Source organism: Malus domestica, chromosome 08 (genome assembly GCF_042453785.1).
Source record: "Malus domestica chromosome 08, GDT2T_hap1".
Lineage (NCBI taxonomy): Eukaryota > Viridiplantae > Streptophyta > Magnoliopsida > Rosales > Rosaceae > Malus > Malus domestica.
Genome location: NC_091668.1, coordinates 6,123,737 through 6,141,216, shown reverse-complemented (window position 1 = coordinate 6,141,216; position 17,480 = coordinate 6,123,737). Strand labels below are relative to the sequence as shown.

Genomic DNA, 17,480 nt, shown 5'->3' with positions numbered 1-17,480 from the left:
ATTTCTCGTGTGTCCAATGAATGTTTCTGTTGTAACGATCAGTCGCGTTTTGTTAATACTACCCATAGAATTGCACTGTAGCGTCCAATGAATGTTACGGTAGTTGAGTTTTGTTTATCTGTTTGAATCTGGAAATTTAGAGAGTCGGTAATCCAAAGCGTCCCATGTATGCTTCTTGTTGAACTAACCGATGATACAGGAACTGAGATCGCTCAGTGGTTATGTCCGACTTGTTGATACTTCAGAATTCATTTGGAACTATACCTGCACCTAGTTTAGCATCTCAGGAAATCGAACGATCCATGACGACCACCTCGTAGGACGGGGGACCCGATTAGTCTCCGGGGAAAGGGATGTATAAGAAGTGGATGAAAGAAGCAGTGATCTTTTTCTGCTGCAGAAATAACGTAGTTGGAAACCTGTGATGATTCTTTGCCCTCAAGGGTTAGCTGAGACCTTTTGTAATGCACGTCTGAAAAGACATATTTCATTTGATACATGAAAAAGTTTGGAGCAAAAGTTTTATAAGAATAGTGTCATCAGTCGTATATAACTACGACTCTCTCTTATCATGTAACAAGGGTCATAGTGCGCCTTTCAGGTGTCTACCATAGCAAAAGTTTGGAGCTAGTGATACTCACTATTCCCATGGTTCATATGTTCCGTCACTTCTGGTCACGTAATAAGAGAGAGTCGTAATTGTATACAACTGATGACTCGAGACTCTATCTAGACGTTGAATGAGAGGATTGCAGATTGATTACGGGCTTATCATCTTTGTGAGGTCAGACCAGATGCATGCACGTACAAGATGGAATTCTGATGTCAGCTGATGGTCGTTGTGTTTTTTTTTTTTTTTTTTTTTTTTTAGGAATGATAGTGAGTTTCATTACTAAGAATAACCAAATACAAGAGGTGCCAGATGCGTACAATTTCTCCAGTGATTAATTTCTTGATTTGAAGATAGTTTGCACAAGATGCAAGGATTTTAAACCCTTATACGGCTATCACAATAAACCAACACAAACATGAGTCTCATGTAAAACTGTCACAAAGACGGTAGACGCGACAATCCTAACACCAGTACCATGACATAAAGCTGTCAACAACAAAGCCACATAAATTGCATAAGTAACACAATCAGATCACAAGAGCAACAAAAAATCTAATAATCTAACCCGCTCAAAGCGCTACGAAACAAATACTTAAAACTTAACTAAAGCCGATGACTTGTCCACATGGAAGACATGAGTACAAACGTTGCAGAAGGCGTGGGCTGCAGGATCGCGTGGGTGTGTGGGTAGCAAGGACAACAGAGGTTGCAGATCCCACGACACGACAGAGCCACCGTGGACATGGCCGTCCCCGCCAACTAGTGGTGGTGGTTAAACATGCATTCGTTAATCTAAAATTTTCCAAAGATGACACATTAATTTTTAATTCAACTCCATTTGGGGTTTGGCAATCCTCACAGCCGTGTTTGACACTCTGCTAATATTGTGTTTCAAAATTTTAATTACCACAATGTAATCATGTGCTATGAATATTGTGGTGTTAGTAGTTGCTTTCATTGGCGGAGTTTTGTCATTTTATTCTTATTTAATGAAGATTTTTCACAGAATGTGTCAATGAGCAAAATGATTGATGATGGATAAACTCAGGACTAATTCTATCGATTTCAAATCTCAAAGGTCAAAGTGATGAGCTATATAAATCTCAGAACCATTTTGGGTAAAAAGTCTTGAATAAATAAATAAAAAATTAATGGATATACATAAAATTTCTGAAGAATAAAACAAAAGTGTGAAAATCACTACCCTTAATGATATTATATGGACTCCAGATTCGTCAAGCTGCTTTGGTTTGTGGGTTTAAGCATTTTCCATCTACATCCTTTACAAATGAGGAGAACAAATAATTTCTTTTATTAAAGATAGATTGACTGTTATTAGCAAAATAGTCATCATGTTCTTTTTTTTATAATTAACTTTTTTAATTAGAAAGATTGCAGAATGATTTCTTAGATGTCACTCCAACAACATTTAACTTCCAACGGAAACCATGGAAAAGATAAGAAACCTGCCCCAAAAGTCCACACTACTTGACTTTGAGTTTAAATTCATACCAGAAGCTCATGACTCATCGTTTTTACTTTTACCAACAAAATGGCAACCAATTTCTTGTTGCCAAACACATAATCTGGTTAGTTTTATTATTATTATTGTTGACAATAGCGTGGCGGTAAAGTAATCATACTCCCACACATAGTGATTTACCCTCTCAAAGCGATTAGCAGAAACCTTAACGCTCGTTTGCCCTTCCGACGCGCCATCCAAATTTGATTAAAAAAAATTTAAGGCACGACGAGAGGGACATGAAGCCAAACTCTACGAAAGACACAAAATATTACATAGACAAACTAATTAATCCTAATTAAATCCATTATCTTTCTTGGCGAACAAAGATTGAGTTGATGAAATATGGGAAATCTACAGATAAGATTGCTATTATTTAGTATGAACATATAGATGCTTTATTATTGCATGGCTTTTCACAACAACAACAAAACAAAACAAAACAAAACAAAACAAAAAAGAAGAAGAAGAAAGAGTTATAATTTTAATTGGTTACACGAGTTCAAGGCTTGTGCTTCTGGGTGTATATATAATCCAAATGAGCCGCCAGCGTCCTCCTCATCAGGCACTCCTCCTTCTCTACTCCTTGGCAGCTCCCGCCTTCCTCCGCCGCAGCGATCTTTGCTTCTATGTCCTGCTGCACATATTTATTCAACAAATTACAACATAAACAAAACAAAAGGTTAAGATAACAAATATTTAATGAAAGAAAAGTGACATTTCAGTTTTTAGTTATTACTTGCCAGTTTTAAAAAAAAACTGAAGATCGAAAACTAAAATAAAACAAAATTTGAAAACCCACAAAAACAACTTTCATTTTTCAGTTCTTTGAAGGAAAAAAATGTGAAAACGGAATGGTTATTAGACTACCCTAAAACAAAACAATTAAAACAACTTACTTGGTGTTGGATTTTGAGAGTGTTGTTGGTAAAAGCAGCAGGGACAGGACGAGCAGCGAAGGTTGTGAGTTGAAGGTTGAGGAGGAGAGCTACGGTGAAGAAGGTGATAATATGCTTCGCCATTTCTTTTTTTCTTTTTCTTTTTTTTTTGTTCTGAATATCTGCTAAATGTGAAAGAAACTAAAGTGGAGAATTTATAGTGGGGTTTTTGGAAATCCTCTTTGTGAGGATCACGGAATCCTTAAATCGTGTCTGTTCATCGTACATCGTGTGGTCAGTAATCATTTTAAATATTTTTATTTTAAAGCAAATATGAATAGTACATGATGAAAATTGACCGCATGAAATACGATAAACGAACACGATTTGAAGATCCCTCCGGAGAGGATCTGGGGTTTTTGTTTGGTTGTTTTGCATGCCCAATTGGATACTTACTCGTTGACAGCATTTGACTTGAGCAGGTGCATCGGCTTTCGGAAAGATAAACTTATACTGTAATGCAAGGGAGGTTATCAATCACGGACTTGGATTGTCTGCCCTCTTAGTTATGGTGCCCTTCCATGCCCTCCTATTTTGTGAGGTCACGGTTAAGCCACGTCAATATTTTATATTTTTATTATTTTTTGTCTTATTATCTTATTAAAAAATTAATATAAAATATTGACGTGGCTTAACCGTGACCGCACAAAATAGAAGGGCATGGAAGGGCACCATAACTAAGAGGGCAGACAATCCAAGTCCATCAATCACATTGCCTTTTATTTGTTTATTATATAAGTCTAGCAAAATGTAGCTCTCAGTTTCTAGACGTTTTGTCAATTTTGTTTATTTGTTTTTTGTTTCACAAGTTATCTTTCGTCTTTGATGTTCAACTTATAGAGTAGTAAGGTGATCGTCAACTAATGGCTGGTCAGATAACTTATTTTAGCCTTCTGGTCCTTTAAGATTCTCCAAGATATTAATATTTTAATGAACAGTACATGATCATATTTGCCTTCGTCTCCAACCGAGGGCCAAAGGGCCAGATGGCTCGTTTTAGCCCTGTCACAAAAAACTATCTCCAACTGAGGGTCAAAGGGTCATAGGGCCAAACATAATTTATTATTTAAAAACTATAACTTAAATTCAAATTCAACGGCTAAATGTTTTTAAAAATGTTTTTTAAGTTTCATGTTGTATAATTTTTATGTTGCTTAATGTTATTTAATGTTGTTTCATATTGTTTAATGTTGTTTCATGTTACTTAATTTAATTTAATGTTGTATAATGGCTTAGGAAGTTATAGAAATTTTTTTTTTTTAAATATGAAACAAATTTTGTGAAATAGAAGTTATAGGAAAAAAATGGAATTTTAAAAAAATATGAAACAAATTTTGTAAGTTATAGAGGGTCAGAGGGCTGTACTGTACTGTTCATTAAAATATTAATATCTTGAAGGATCTTGAAATGCCAAATGGCTAAAACGAGTCATCTGGCTAGCCATTGGTTGGAAATGGCCTAACGACCTCTAATTAAGGATTTGATACATATTTCCTAATGGTTATACTTTTGCATAATATGCTTGGTTCTATTGTGTTTTATAGATACCTTTGCTTTGTTTTTCACTCAACTGCCAAAGTTCAATTCCTTCATACAAGTTTTCTTATCTTCAATTCCTTCTAGACAATGCAATTGAACATTTCCTCCATTTGTCAGGTTCTTCTTCTGGAAGATTTGTCTGGGTTTAAAATCACATTATTTTTAGAGGTATGTAATCACCAAATCCGGCCTTTTTTTCTTCTCATTTGACACATTTGTTGGCATAGCCATTTTCAAACTTTGGTTATAATTTGGTCTCTATGCCTACACAATGATTCAATGTGGTACACACTCTTAAGCCGATTATAATTTCAGTCTTCTACTGGTGATTTTGTTTTTTCTGTTACAAATTCTTTGATGTTGTGTTGTTTTTGGTAATTCAAAGCAATATCATACGGTATACTAGAAGTTTCATGATTTGTGGAAATTGAATCTTATACGTTTGGTGAACAAACACGATGTAAGAATTGTTCTTTGTCGACAGACAATGTGTAACTTGATGCTTTTACTACAGTATTGATTCATTTCCCTTGTGATATATGTGAAACAAATATGATTCCTAAGTTATAAGCAAGAATTTGATGATATACTATAAGCTTCAGTCCATTCATTCTCTGTGGCGTCAGTGCCTTTCTTGGTTGCAGGCCATGTAGGAGAGGAAGGATGCGAATCAGTGAATCTTGCACTCAAAGCAAAACCACAAGAGGCCCAAAGGTTAGCAAGATTAGTAAGGAAATGCAGCTATTGGTCTTGTATTTACATCTATGCTAACTAGGAATAAAATTTGAATATTTAAACAGTTTATTCTTTGTTTTTACAGGAAATGCAACTGGTTACTTGTTGGCAGCAACGTGCGTGCTGATTTGGGTCTAGATACTAGTTGTTTTTCTGATAAAATATCTACTAATTTGTTACCCTGTTGTAGACGTTGTGTTTGATGATAACTAGAATAATGTAAAACTTATTGTTTTGTGAAATACAATATTTTAGAGTTTGTTTGGATGTACTTTTAAAATGTCTAAAAATGCTTTTGGTTAAATTGATTTTGAGTTCCAAAAGCACTTTAAGTGCTTTTTGGAAGAAGCACCAGATATGTGCTTCTTACATAGAGCACTTAAAGTGACTTTTCTAGGATTTACTTGAATTTTTACTAAGAATTCGTGTCAAAAACATTTTCACCAAAAGTGTTTTCAGTCATTTTAAAAGCATATTCAAACGAACACTTAATGTCTTTGACTATATTTTTGTCCCTAAAACTGCACATAAAGATGGAATGGCATGTGTGAATGATAGATTGGAAGATATCAAGTGGTGGACTTTCAATCACCGTCGTTAGTTTCTAGTTGTTAGCATTTGTTTTTTAGTCATAGATGCAATTGTGACTAAAAGAGCTTTAATTAAGAAGGCTGATGAGACTAAAATTACCATAAGATATTCAGTCATGAGGAGTGCTTGAGACTAAATAATTACTATGCAATTGTGACTAAAAGAGCTTTAATTAAGAAGGCTGATGAGACTAAAATTACCATAAGATATTCAGTCATGAGGAGTGCTTGAGACTAAATAATTACTAGTCATTATATGGGTTGACACAAAAAAATAGATATGTTGTAACTAAAAGGATGTTGTGACTAAAAGTGAGGATAGTTTAATTTTCTAGTAATAAGATGTGTTGTGACTAATACATGTTTAATCAACCAATGTGTGTTTTTGGTGATGACTAAGTCAATTAGTCATGGGGTTTTTGGTAATGACAAATGTTTGAGTTATAAGGTGATTCGAACTTGAGAGTTTATAATATTAATGATGGAATAATCCTTGGATTAAAGTGATATGCCATGTGATCACGTAGAAAGTAGTGTCAGTGGGATTCTTCCCAAACTAGGGACTTGGCCAGAGGAACAAAACAAAAGGAAGTCCTTGTAGAATTATTCAGGTCGACGGGCTAAGGGTCCACTCCAATAACATTGATATTGTCCTCATTTAACCACCTGCACAATTTTCAGGTGTGAAGTTTTATCACAAAATGTCTCGGTATTAATTAAAGTGGGATTATGATATTTAAACTATTACTTTTCTTTTTGTATGATCGATGTGGGATTCAATAGTCCCTTCCACAACTCTAAATTTGGATATGCAGACTGCAGAAAATATGTCAAAATTCTCACAATCTTTCTAAAGCTCCTGAAAGCATGAAAATGACAACCAAGAATCTTCTAAAAAGAGGCCTTGAAGGGGTAATGTTATCCACACATTCTTGTGTACCCCATACACAATTTGTTACTTTTTATCATTTGATATTCAACAATTTTTTTTCAATAACAAAAAATTGAGAAGAGTGTGTAAAAAATAAAATAAAAATTAAAAGAAGTGCGTGAAAGATAAAAAAATATGTGTAGATAGTACCATTTGTATTGAAATTGTCATCAACTAATCATGACAGATTTGCCATTCTGATTTCTGATCAGACCTGGCTTCTCTGCCCTTTCACTTCCCATACATTCTCATCCCCTCCTGTTTGTGCGGTCACGGTTAAGCCACGTCAACATTTTATAATTGTTTTTTGTCTTATTATCTCTATAAAAAAATCAATATAAAATGTTAACGTGGCTTAACCGTGACCGCACAAAATAAAGGATGATGAGAATGTATGGGACATGAGAGGGCAGAGAAGCCGGGTCCTTTCTGATCAATCGGAAAAGTGGGGATATTTCAGCATGACATATATATTTGGTCACTTCCTCGAACCATAAAACCAAGATTTTTACATGTACTTTGGGAATGATTGGTTAGGAAAATTTTGGTCACATCACTTAACAAACAACATTGCAGTGTAAAGAATGGGCTTAAATTCCAAAAACTGTGTGAAATGTAACTTTCAGGGCTGCTAAAATTGGGCCTTCATAGAGGAAGAGAAGTGAATTGTATAAAGAGACCTTCAACTCGAGAAAACCTACCATGTTACTAGTTGTAAACGATTACACATGTTTACTTTGTTTGTTATAATAATTCTGTATTGAAAGAGATAGATACATAATTGTATACAACCGGTGGCATTCAAAAATATTTTGTTGGACTTGACTAAACTATTTAATGATAAGTGCTCAAAGAGATAAACACATTATTATATAGAAATGATGACATCAAAAATTGGACAGAGATCCCAGCCGGATCTCCCCCACCAAATCTTAAGGATCTAGACCCTTGAAATATGATCCAACGGCTACAATTATTATCATTTTTAGAAGGGCCCCCTATTTGTAGCCGTTGGATCAAATTTCAATAATCCGGATCTTTGAATCCATAGGATTTGGTAGGATGAGATCCGGCTGGGATCTCTATCCTCAAAAATCTATCTTTGGACTGTGCTAGACTGTTTAGTGGTACCTATTCATGCACACATACATCAATTTCTAATTTTACTTGCAAATAGTACTTTATCGCAGTGGCGAAAAAACAATAATATTTATGCACCCTATTGTGGGTACAATATGCTGTTAATATATATCTATATTTTTCATAATATTTAATAATTTAACTCACTAACGCTATAGCTTGTAAAAAAAAATCTAGTTATTATTATTTGTTCAATCACGAGCTAGTAAGAAATCTTCTAATTGCTGGAGCAATTCTATTGTGCAAAGCAATTTTACCATGCATCTGTTTGGTCTATCAAGGAAAACACATTTTCAATCAATGACTCTCTCTCTCTCTCTCTCTCTCTCTCTCTCTCTCTCTCTCTCTCTCTCTCTCTCTCTCTCTCTCTCTCTCTCTCTCTCTCCAGCATGCGCGCGCATGCACAGCAGCACATACGTACCCAACTCATACCTCGAAAGTTAACTTTTTTTAGGGTTTGTCTTATAAGAAAATAACTCTTGCTATATTAAAGAAATGTCTTTGATCGATCTCCTTCTAGCTAGCTCAGTAACGGATATGATGAAACGCACTCAAGTCTCATCATTATCGTCCTCCGTTCTTTAATATATTCTCAGCCTCCTCCTTATTAATTCCTATCCTGTATATATATATATATCAAGCATATTCATTATTATTTTATACTAAATATGCTTTGCTTTTCCTATGATGTTCTCTAGAGTATAGTTACTATATAAATAAATGCTTGGAAAATTTCTAAAGAAGACTTGGGTATGGTAGGTAAACTAGCTAGAGTGGTGTGAGAACTTAATCTTTGATAGCGTTTTTCTGAACTAATGTAACACACACTGCAGACACGCACACTAGGTCAAGTAATTGTTTCCCTCTTAAATAGTTTACTGGTACTTTTGTTCTTCAAATCGAATGATGCCATTCATAAAAGGTAGTCAACAATATATTCTCATTAATTATTAGCAATTAGCTTGTAAGTAACCAATAATACTAGTGTTGTTTAACTTACTAATGAAGGAAGATCACATCATATGCTTTGGTATGATTATTCATGGATTAACCATAATTGATGTTTTCGTCCCAAGTCTGTAATTTTAACTTAATTTATTTTTTATGGTATTTTTGCAGTAGTCGTAGACAGCCAACAAGCCAGAAAAAGATAGTAACGCGAATCAAAATAGCAAACGTCACATGATTAAACTATTTAATCTAATGTTCGACATAAAAAAAAAGTCTATTTAATCTAAAGTAGTACAAATTCGTAATTCTGTAACTTTGAAAGGGCATATGTTGGAATTTAGCATATAATCATTCACGAACCTAACAAAGGTCCCTTAAGAAAATGCTTAAAGCCTAGCTTTCTCAACATCTCTCTCACAATGTGGCTAGCTACCAAAACTTAATTCAACCTCCAACTCCATGGCCACCACATGCTCCAGCTTCTTCAGTTTCCGGTCAAGTAGTTCTTCCAGCGAGCCCAAGGTCCGGTCATCATCGAGCCAAGGTTCATCACACGGGTGTGGCAAGGTTGATGGGGTGGGTATGTGGTTCATTCACAGTGTCAGTTCTGCTTTCTTCGCATCCTTAGAGAGGTGCTCTTGCATCCGTATCGTCACTCAAGAAGACGGCGATGACTGTAACGACTTGCCGTTGATTTTTAACGACGGGAATTTCCGGCATGATGTTGCTGATCATTCCACCACCAGGAGAAGAACAGGCAAAGGAAAGAAGTGTACGTACTAGTACTACTGGACCAGCACCATGTTGACCGATTGAGGACTAAGTTATCTCATCAATTATATATGTAAGAAGCAGATCAAATGTTCTCTATCTTTATCTCTTCTCTTTTGGTAAGTGAAATCAAATGTGGTGTCTTTGATTTACAGTTGTGAAAGTTTGCTGGTTATGGTTTTGGGATTAAAGACTGGAAATTAATGGTGCTAATCATATTTTAATTATTTACCGGTTTTGAATTATGTGATGAATATCTGCATATATGTGATCAAATTTTGGACTGTTAATCTTATACAAATTGTTAATTTAGTCGTAGAATATGCTGTTTTTTGTTGACCTAGCCTGCTGCTGCCAAGGTTCAAGCCTGCAGGAACCTTGAAATTGTCGTTTTAATTTACTTTAAATGAATTTAAGGATTTCCTAATTATTATTAAAATTCATGGCAGAAAGAAATGTACAAGAAAGCAAAGCCAAGAAGAAAGCAAAGCCACTTTAAGCGCTAATTTCTCCATGATTTTGAATATGCTGTCATTTCATTTATAATCATGTTGTTTCATTGCCCCAAGTTTTTCTTTTTTTACTTTTTTGTTCCCTCTTTTCCCCTTGAGCATGTACAATATATCAAGACCAAGGAATCCAAAGCATGGGAGATTTATAACTATCTACAGTTCTACATGTTTCGGAGTATCTTATGTTAGAGTCTTTAGTTGTTAAATCTTTGGTCAAGAATATATCCACTAATTAATAATTAACTGCGAAAAATTGTGATTTATTTGAAATTCGAACATAGCAAAAAATTTCACAGAATGGTAACAACTAACAAGATAGTTTGTCCAGTACACCTAAGAAGAGTTGCTCCACCTTAGTTCTTCCAATAGCTACATAAAAAATGCCTATATACCTTTAACAAGTTAAATGCAGTAGTAAACAAAGAATATTAAGCAAAGACAATTACCCAATTTCTTTTTTATGGTGAAGGGTCACGTCTAACAACATCATTAGTGTCGCTAATTGTTTTTTTTTTTAAGTGCCAAGTTGATCATCTCAATCCATTATACTCTTCTTTCTTGGTGCCACTATCTAAGCATCAGAGCTACAAAGGGCACTTTCATTTCTATGCGGCTTACGTCTAGGATTGTGGGGATTTTGGGGTGTCGTGAATTGTAAATTTTTTGTATAACTATCAAATTTATTTATTTGATCCGAATATATTCGTATCCCAAACAGAGACCAAGCCACTAAATTAATAGGTTTATTTTTAGCTATGACACATGTATTCTTCATCAAATTTCAATTTATTCTCTAAACTTTATATTATTTCACTTTACCACTTGAGGTCTTGAACTCTTCATTCGTGTACCATTTTATGCCTTACACACTATATCGTCTCACTTTAACACATGTACTCTTCCTTAATTTCCCACTTTACCCTTTTCATCAAATAAGTTAAGAGAGACGTTAATTGTTTGACGTGGCATGGACAATTTACTCTTTTCAACTACGTTTGTTGTATGGCATGTAACATGTCATGTTAGTGGAGCGTACCCATGGGTAATGGGAGGTGGGTTAAACTCAAACTATGGTTTGATTTATCCAGATCAAGAGAAAAATATAAGAAAAAAGGTTGATATACAAGAGAAGCTTGAATTTCAAGATTCACGAATCAATTTCAATGTTTTCGAATTCTTTTGCAAAGATCTTAGGGAGAATATGTACCTCTATGGTTCTCCTCTTGTTTATATATATTTTTTTAATCTGGACAAATCAAACCCTAGTTTGAGTTAACCCACATCTCTGCAATCCTGGGTCTTACTAACAAGGTTGAAATGATTAAATTGTTTATACCACGTTAGCACAATTAACAATTCTTTTAAACTTAATTAACAAAATAAGATAAAATAGGACATTGAAAAAGAATGCATCTCTAAAATGAGACAATATAGTGTAGAAGATAAAGTACGACGCAGAAGAAGAGTACATGTGATAAAGCGAATCAATATATAGCATGAAATCAAACAAATTCTAAGGTTTGATGAGCTGAAGAGGTGGTTCTACCTTCTGCGACACACACAAGCTGAGCCCACGTATCGAAAAAAAGATCTTAGTGTGTGAGAGAAGGGTCACATCCAACTGGTTGTACAGAAGAACATGTCGTCGAATTGAGAGGACTCATAAAAGGTTTTAGGCCATAAAATTATGATATTTTTCTTTTGATGGAAAAATTTATAGAAAAATTATTGAAAAATATTTGAAAGTTTTGAATTTTAACGATAAGGATACAATAAAAAATATCATAATTAATTTTTTTAATATAAAAATATAATTTTTTTATTAAAATAAACAGCACTAGGAACTTTTCATTAAAGTTCCAAAAAACTTATGTATTTAAGTGCGAGGAATACTCTATGGCTATAATAACAAGAAAACTATAGATAGTTGAGATTGGTTTTATGCCACTAAGAGCATATTTAACGAAGGATTTTCAGCCTAGGCTAGACAAATATCTAGCCCTAATTGCAAAGAAAGCTTTCCAGCGCATCCAATCAGCCATACCCGTGGAGTTGTGAGGCCAAACTAGACCTAACTCTGGCTCAAGACTCTTTTAAGGAGTTTGGGACAAAAATAGTAGCCAATGAAAATCATCCACCTAACACATTTTAGCTCTAGCCCTATCTCCCATGGACCTTGACCTTACCATTAGCCATGTTCTAAACCCTTCATAAAAAGTCCGTACTGGATTCGAATTTTCTGGCCCAAAGTTAATCAGTCCAATTCATAACAACCAGGCCCAAAAAGATTGTGGCAAAAAAAGGGGAAAAAAAAACAATCGCCGTTGCCGGGGATCGAACCCGGGTCACCCGCGTGACAGGCGGGAATACTTACCACTATACTACAACGACCTTGATGTTAGTGTTCCACGTAAGATTATACATATATTATAAATTATAAGAAACTTGAAATTACTCAAGTCCGAAGTGACGCGAGTCGTCCCTGTCAGACTGTCAGGTGGAACACAACGAAACACTTACAGAGAGCGGCAGCAGATCACCGAATGAACTCACCATAACCACCACCTCCAACATTCCTTCACCAATTCTCCAATCACCCCTCATAAAACCAAACCAAAGAAGCAAAATCAAATGCTTCCAATCGAAATGCTCGGACATGGAGAAGACACCCCCTCCAGGTAAAACCCACGTCTTCAAATTTTCTATATTCTGTTTGTTTCTCGGGAAAATGAGTTGGATTGGAGTTTCTCATGGTAAAGTTTTGTTCTTTTTCTTTTGGGTAGATTCGAATTGCTGAGTATGGTGAAGAAGCACTCGAGCTTATTGGGGAAAACAGTGATCGTCGCGGACGAGGACGACACTTCCGATGTCGAATTGGACCACAGATTCTGGCACGACGTGTTGGATTTTTACTTCGTTCGCGGTAAAGATTCCAGAGGACGCCAGGACGATGATCTCGTCTTCTTCGTCAGAAAATTGGTACCTTTTTATTTATTTGTTTCTATTTTTGCTTAAATATTGATATTTTTATAGCTTCATTTGTTATATTATTGCATTTTTTGGGAGCCGAGCAGATCTCTTATGGGTATGGATTCAGTGACGGCAAGGAAGGTGTTTCTCCGTACTTTGTACGCAGGTGGGCACCTAAGGTAATAAAAAAAGGGGTTTTGAAATCGATTTTTCGGGTTTTTGTGTTGTCATATTTAAGATATTGTTGATGGAATGGAATTCATAAATGTGTTTAATTTTTTCAAACAGTTGGATGACTTGATCGGGGAAAGTAATGTGGATGTGGATTGGAGGCGTACGTTTTACTTGAACTTGATTGCTCACACTTCTTTTACTGTAACAGTGGCTATTTGCAGGTAATTTGTTCTTGTGTTTAGTGTTTGTGTGCATAATGTTTTAATAATGTTTCAGTTCTGTAAGTTGCACACCGCCTTTTCTTATTAAGCGTGTTTCTGTGTTGTTAATTAAGTACGGAGATTTAGTTTAGATGTTTAGCGATCATAATTTTGCGGTTCAGTTATCCCGGAATCTTAGAAAAAAAAGGGAACAATGATTTTACTTAAAAAAATATTTTGCAGACTTCTATCCGAATAGTGCTTTAGTTTTCACTTGAGCAATGGTAGAAGTTAAATTAACTGTTGAAATTCAGTCATCAGGACCTCCGGAATCATCAAGCACAGCAAGGTATACCATTATCTCCAATATATAAGGTATGCACAACCTTAAATTTCTGTGTTGATGTATGTCTTACCAATCTTCTTCTTTCTGTATTTATTACAGGAAAATTGCAATACAGTTTGCACACTGTGCATATCTCTGGTTGCAGTCTCAGTTTTCCTTACGACTTGTGGTATCTCTGCAGGTTGTAAAGACTGTTTATGCTTCTCCGAGCCGTGTCAATTTTCAGTTGGACTCAAAAAAGGCAAGTTTAGGTACTTTCTGGTAAAACGTGATATCACTGAATCATGTTATTGCTTCCCCTTAATATAACACTATCGCTGACATTTATCTAGGAAGTGGAGACAACACCTGCTTATCCAGATATTTGTTTTGCAATCGATGACTTCGACTACACTTTTGATGCTGTGGTAAAAGACCTTTTATGTGATGGGATCATTTACAAATGACCTTCTGTTGTTAATTTGATAATGTTGTTGCCACAACAGTTAAATGCTTGATCATGCTTTTGATCGTCACTTTTCTGTTATTAGTCAGTTTGAAAAACCTGCTTGTTTTGAGACTTTTCTGTTAATTTGATAATGATCTTTCGTTTTTCCAAATCTCACATTTTCAGACTTTAACCAACCTTTTGTGCAAGTCTTTCAGTTTGCTTTCTGACTCATCTACAATTTACAATTTTGTAAGAGCTAAGAAATGATTTTATTTTCTGTTTTTCCAGGTCTTGACTGAAACAGACCATTGCTACTGCGTGATTCTCAATGCACACGATGGGGCAGCATTTCCGAGGGAAAAGGAGTCTAATGATTGCAGTCCTAGTGATAGTTCCTCTCTGACGGTTGAGACTAACTCCGCAAAGATGAAAAATACTAAGGTTTCTTTCTAAATCTCTGTTTCACATGCCAGAACTACAATTAGAGATGAGATAGGTGAATGTCCCACGCATGCTTTTGCTTCAAGGAATACTCTGTAAACATTCTGATTTTCTGGTGTCATGATTGCAGCTGACTCTTTTTTCAGGATTCGTCAGCTATCAAATGGTTCGAGACGCATATGATGGTAAGATTTCGTACAAATAACTTTATGTTGTTGTGCCATTAGATACAGTTTTCATTTCCCCTGCAACTGTTGGATGACTTCATATGTTATCTGGTTGAAGTTGGTTGGAGTATAAAGTGTTTTCATTTTGTGGTATACATGCAGAGTTGTTGGAACGTGATGTGTAAAAGTATTGCTGATTTGGATAAACTCACTAAATTTCTGCTGTTTCATTTAGATCTATTTTTTTTGTTCACGCTTATCTTATAAACCAGTTTGTTTCAAAATCCATTAAGACTGGGTTCCACCCACACAACCACTATATTTTTTTCACTTTGAACAATGCATTAAATATTTTGGGAACGCCATTATTTCATCTCTCAGCATCTTACAAGGGGATTTGGTGCAGCATATTGATTCACTCATCTCTCTGTCTCTCTTGCAGCTGGCAAGTCTCGATTTGGGAACCTTCTTGGTCATTCCCCTGGCAAAACAGACAAACTTTACATGAAAGGTCCCGGAGGACGTGGGGAAGTTGAAGTAGCGGTTTCTAGGGTTGCAGGCAAGGAATTTTTTCTCTAAAATTTAGTGACAGTATAAAGTTGAAGTAGTTGTTTTTCCTAAATTTTGTGTATTCATAATAGTTCAGATGGAAATTGATTATCATATGACCTGCACTTCTTAAGTGATTAAAGATTTGAAAGGTCTAAAGAAAGCTATACCTGACAGTAGGAAATTCGTATGATTATTACCGTTATCTTTCATGCAAAGTTCGTCTAGTTTCATGTGAGATTGTTACTCATGCCTGCTTTTGTTTTGTGACAAAGGTGTTACTATTATCAAATTTATTGACCCTATGATGTGAACATTTGTGTCAAATACTGAAAGTCGATGTTATGTTATCAGATCAAAGCCAACAAGATCCGGGTCCTTTTTCACCAGTTATATCCAAAAGAGGATTTGGAATTGGCTCCATTGTTCGTAAAGCAGCTTCTGTTGCATCTGTGGCTGCAAAGAATGCCTATGCAGCTGCTTCTTCTACCCATAGTTTTGATGACGAGACGGTACCTCTCAAATGCTGCTTAATGTCCATTTCATTACCCTGGGAACAGATTGCATATGATCTTCTCTTTAAGGTGAGTTTGTTGTTCCCGGTTGCTACTGAATATTTTTGGGTAATCGTAACTTGTGTAAATAAGTATTGAAACAAAAACAGAAAAATAAAACCCGCAGTTAATCACTCCTTCCACGACTAAATTTTAGTCATCTCATTCGTGAAACGCAGGGTACTCCTCCAGTGACGTTGTAAGCATCATATATATACTTTTCGCGGGCAATGAATATCATAGACGAGTCTATACACAGACAACAGGAAAACATGAGACGAGCGGAGACATTTCACCGCCTATGATAAATGTAAAGATTGTCCTCCAACTGTAGATGGGAGACTCGTCTTGCTGTTCGTGTGTGCATGTGGTGGTGCCGGCTAAGGGCCGTTTGTAAATTGTATTGTAAAACATTCATTTCTTTTACAAGACTAGCAGCATCTTCACTATCAATGTACTTTCCAGGTTCAGTGAACAATAAGCTTTAGCTATATATAATATATTGGAGAGTGGAAGCACTTTGAATGCGCTACTTGTTCTTGCTGAATGGCTACAGTTTCTTATATGCCTAGAGTTTGATTTGTAATCATGCTTTAGAGTTCGGGCACATAGGATAGGGGGGATCTCTCGACTTTTGTAGCTTTTTAGGTTCCAATTCTTTTAGGACGGTTTAAGTACTATATTTTTGTGCCAATTACATATACCTCCCGAGACTCAAAAAATGGCGGGTCCAGAAATTTTTGGGGGTTATGAGTCCTCATGCCACTTTGTGGAGTTGTCCTTGCCTCCTTACCCTTGGCTCAGTCTTCAGGACAAAGATTCACTCTGGATCTCACCATGCGGAAAGACTGTGCAATTCGTACCACTCAAATTGAATTCGATTGTACCAATTAACTTATTTTACTAGCCCACCACCTCACACAAATCAAGGGTGCATATTTTCTTATCGTAGCTCCGAACAGGTTTGGAGAGGATCCAAATTCCAGTCTTTGTGAGGCATTTAGTTAAAGCAGCCATATTTCATGGATAACATTAAAGAAAGGGAAACTATTTCTCTTTTTTCTACATTTTACTTAATTAATTATATATTTTTAGAGTTCAAAAATAAGTAAGGGTGTACAGGGAATATTTTTATGTGTGTGAATCAATGGGGGTGAGGGAAATTGCAAACAAGGATGTGGATCCACTAGTGTTCTTGAATGTTTACGTTCAGCACTTCTCATGCGTTTACTGACACATGAAATAATAAAAAAAAAATCACATTAAAATCTATAATTAATGTGGATGCAAATTTTCTCCTCTTCGATCTTGGACGATTTCGCACCTACAAAACAACTAGCACCTTAGGTTAAGGCCAAGAGCCTCACGCGCCCACGATGAATGGGGGGGCTTTGGCCGAAGAACCTC

The 17,480-nt window shown here is 35.6% G+C and overlaps 1 protein-coding gene and 1 non-coding gene across 3 annotated transcripts; one reads left to right on the top strand and one right to left on the bottom strand.

Moving 5' to 3' along the window:
* Positions 1-12,561: 12,561 nt before the first annotated feature.
* TRNAD-GUC (transfer RNA aspartic acid (anticodon GUC)) lies at positions 12,562-12,633 on the bottom strand. The gene has a single exon. It is a non-coding gene; the product is annotated as a tRNA-Asp (tRNA).
* Positions 12,634-12,699: 66 nt separating this feature from the next.
* On the top strand, positions 12,700-16,605 carry LOC103443101 (uncharacterized). Of its 2 annotated transcripts, XM_008381885.4 has the most exons (12): positions 12,700-12,920; positions 13,026-13,221; positions 13,317-13,391; positions 13,501-13,607; positions 13,901-13,961; positions 14,114-14,173; positions 14,265-14,339; positions 14,651-14,803; positions 14,934-14,988; positions 15,413-15,529; positions 15,874-16,103; positions 16,253-16,605. In XM_008381885.4, the coding sequence occupies exons 1-12, from the start codon at positions 12,874-12,876 to the stop codon at positions 16,274-16,276; spliced, it is 1,200 nt and encodes a 399-aa protein (XP_008380107.3). In that variant the 5' UTR covers positions 12,700-12,873; the 3' UTR covers positions 16,277-16,605. The 2 variants fall into 2 exon arrangements, with proteins under 2 accessions (XP_008380107.3, XP_017190184.3); XM_017334695.3 differs by lacking the exon at positions 14,265-14,339 and having other exon boundaries at positions 12,704-12,920.
* The last annotated feature ends 875 nt before the right edge of the window (positions 16,606-17,480 follow it).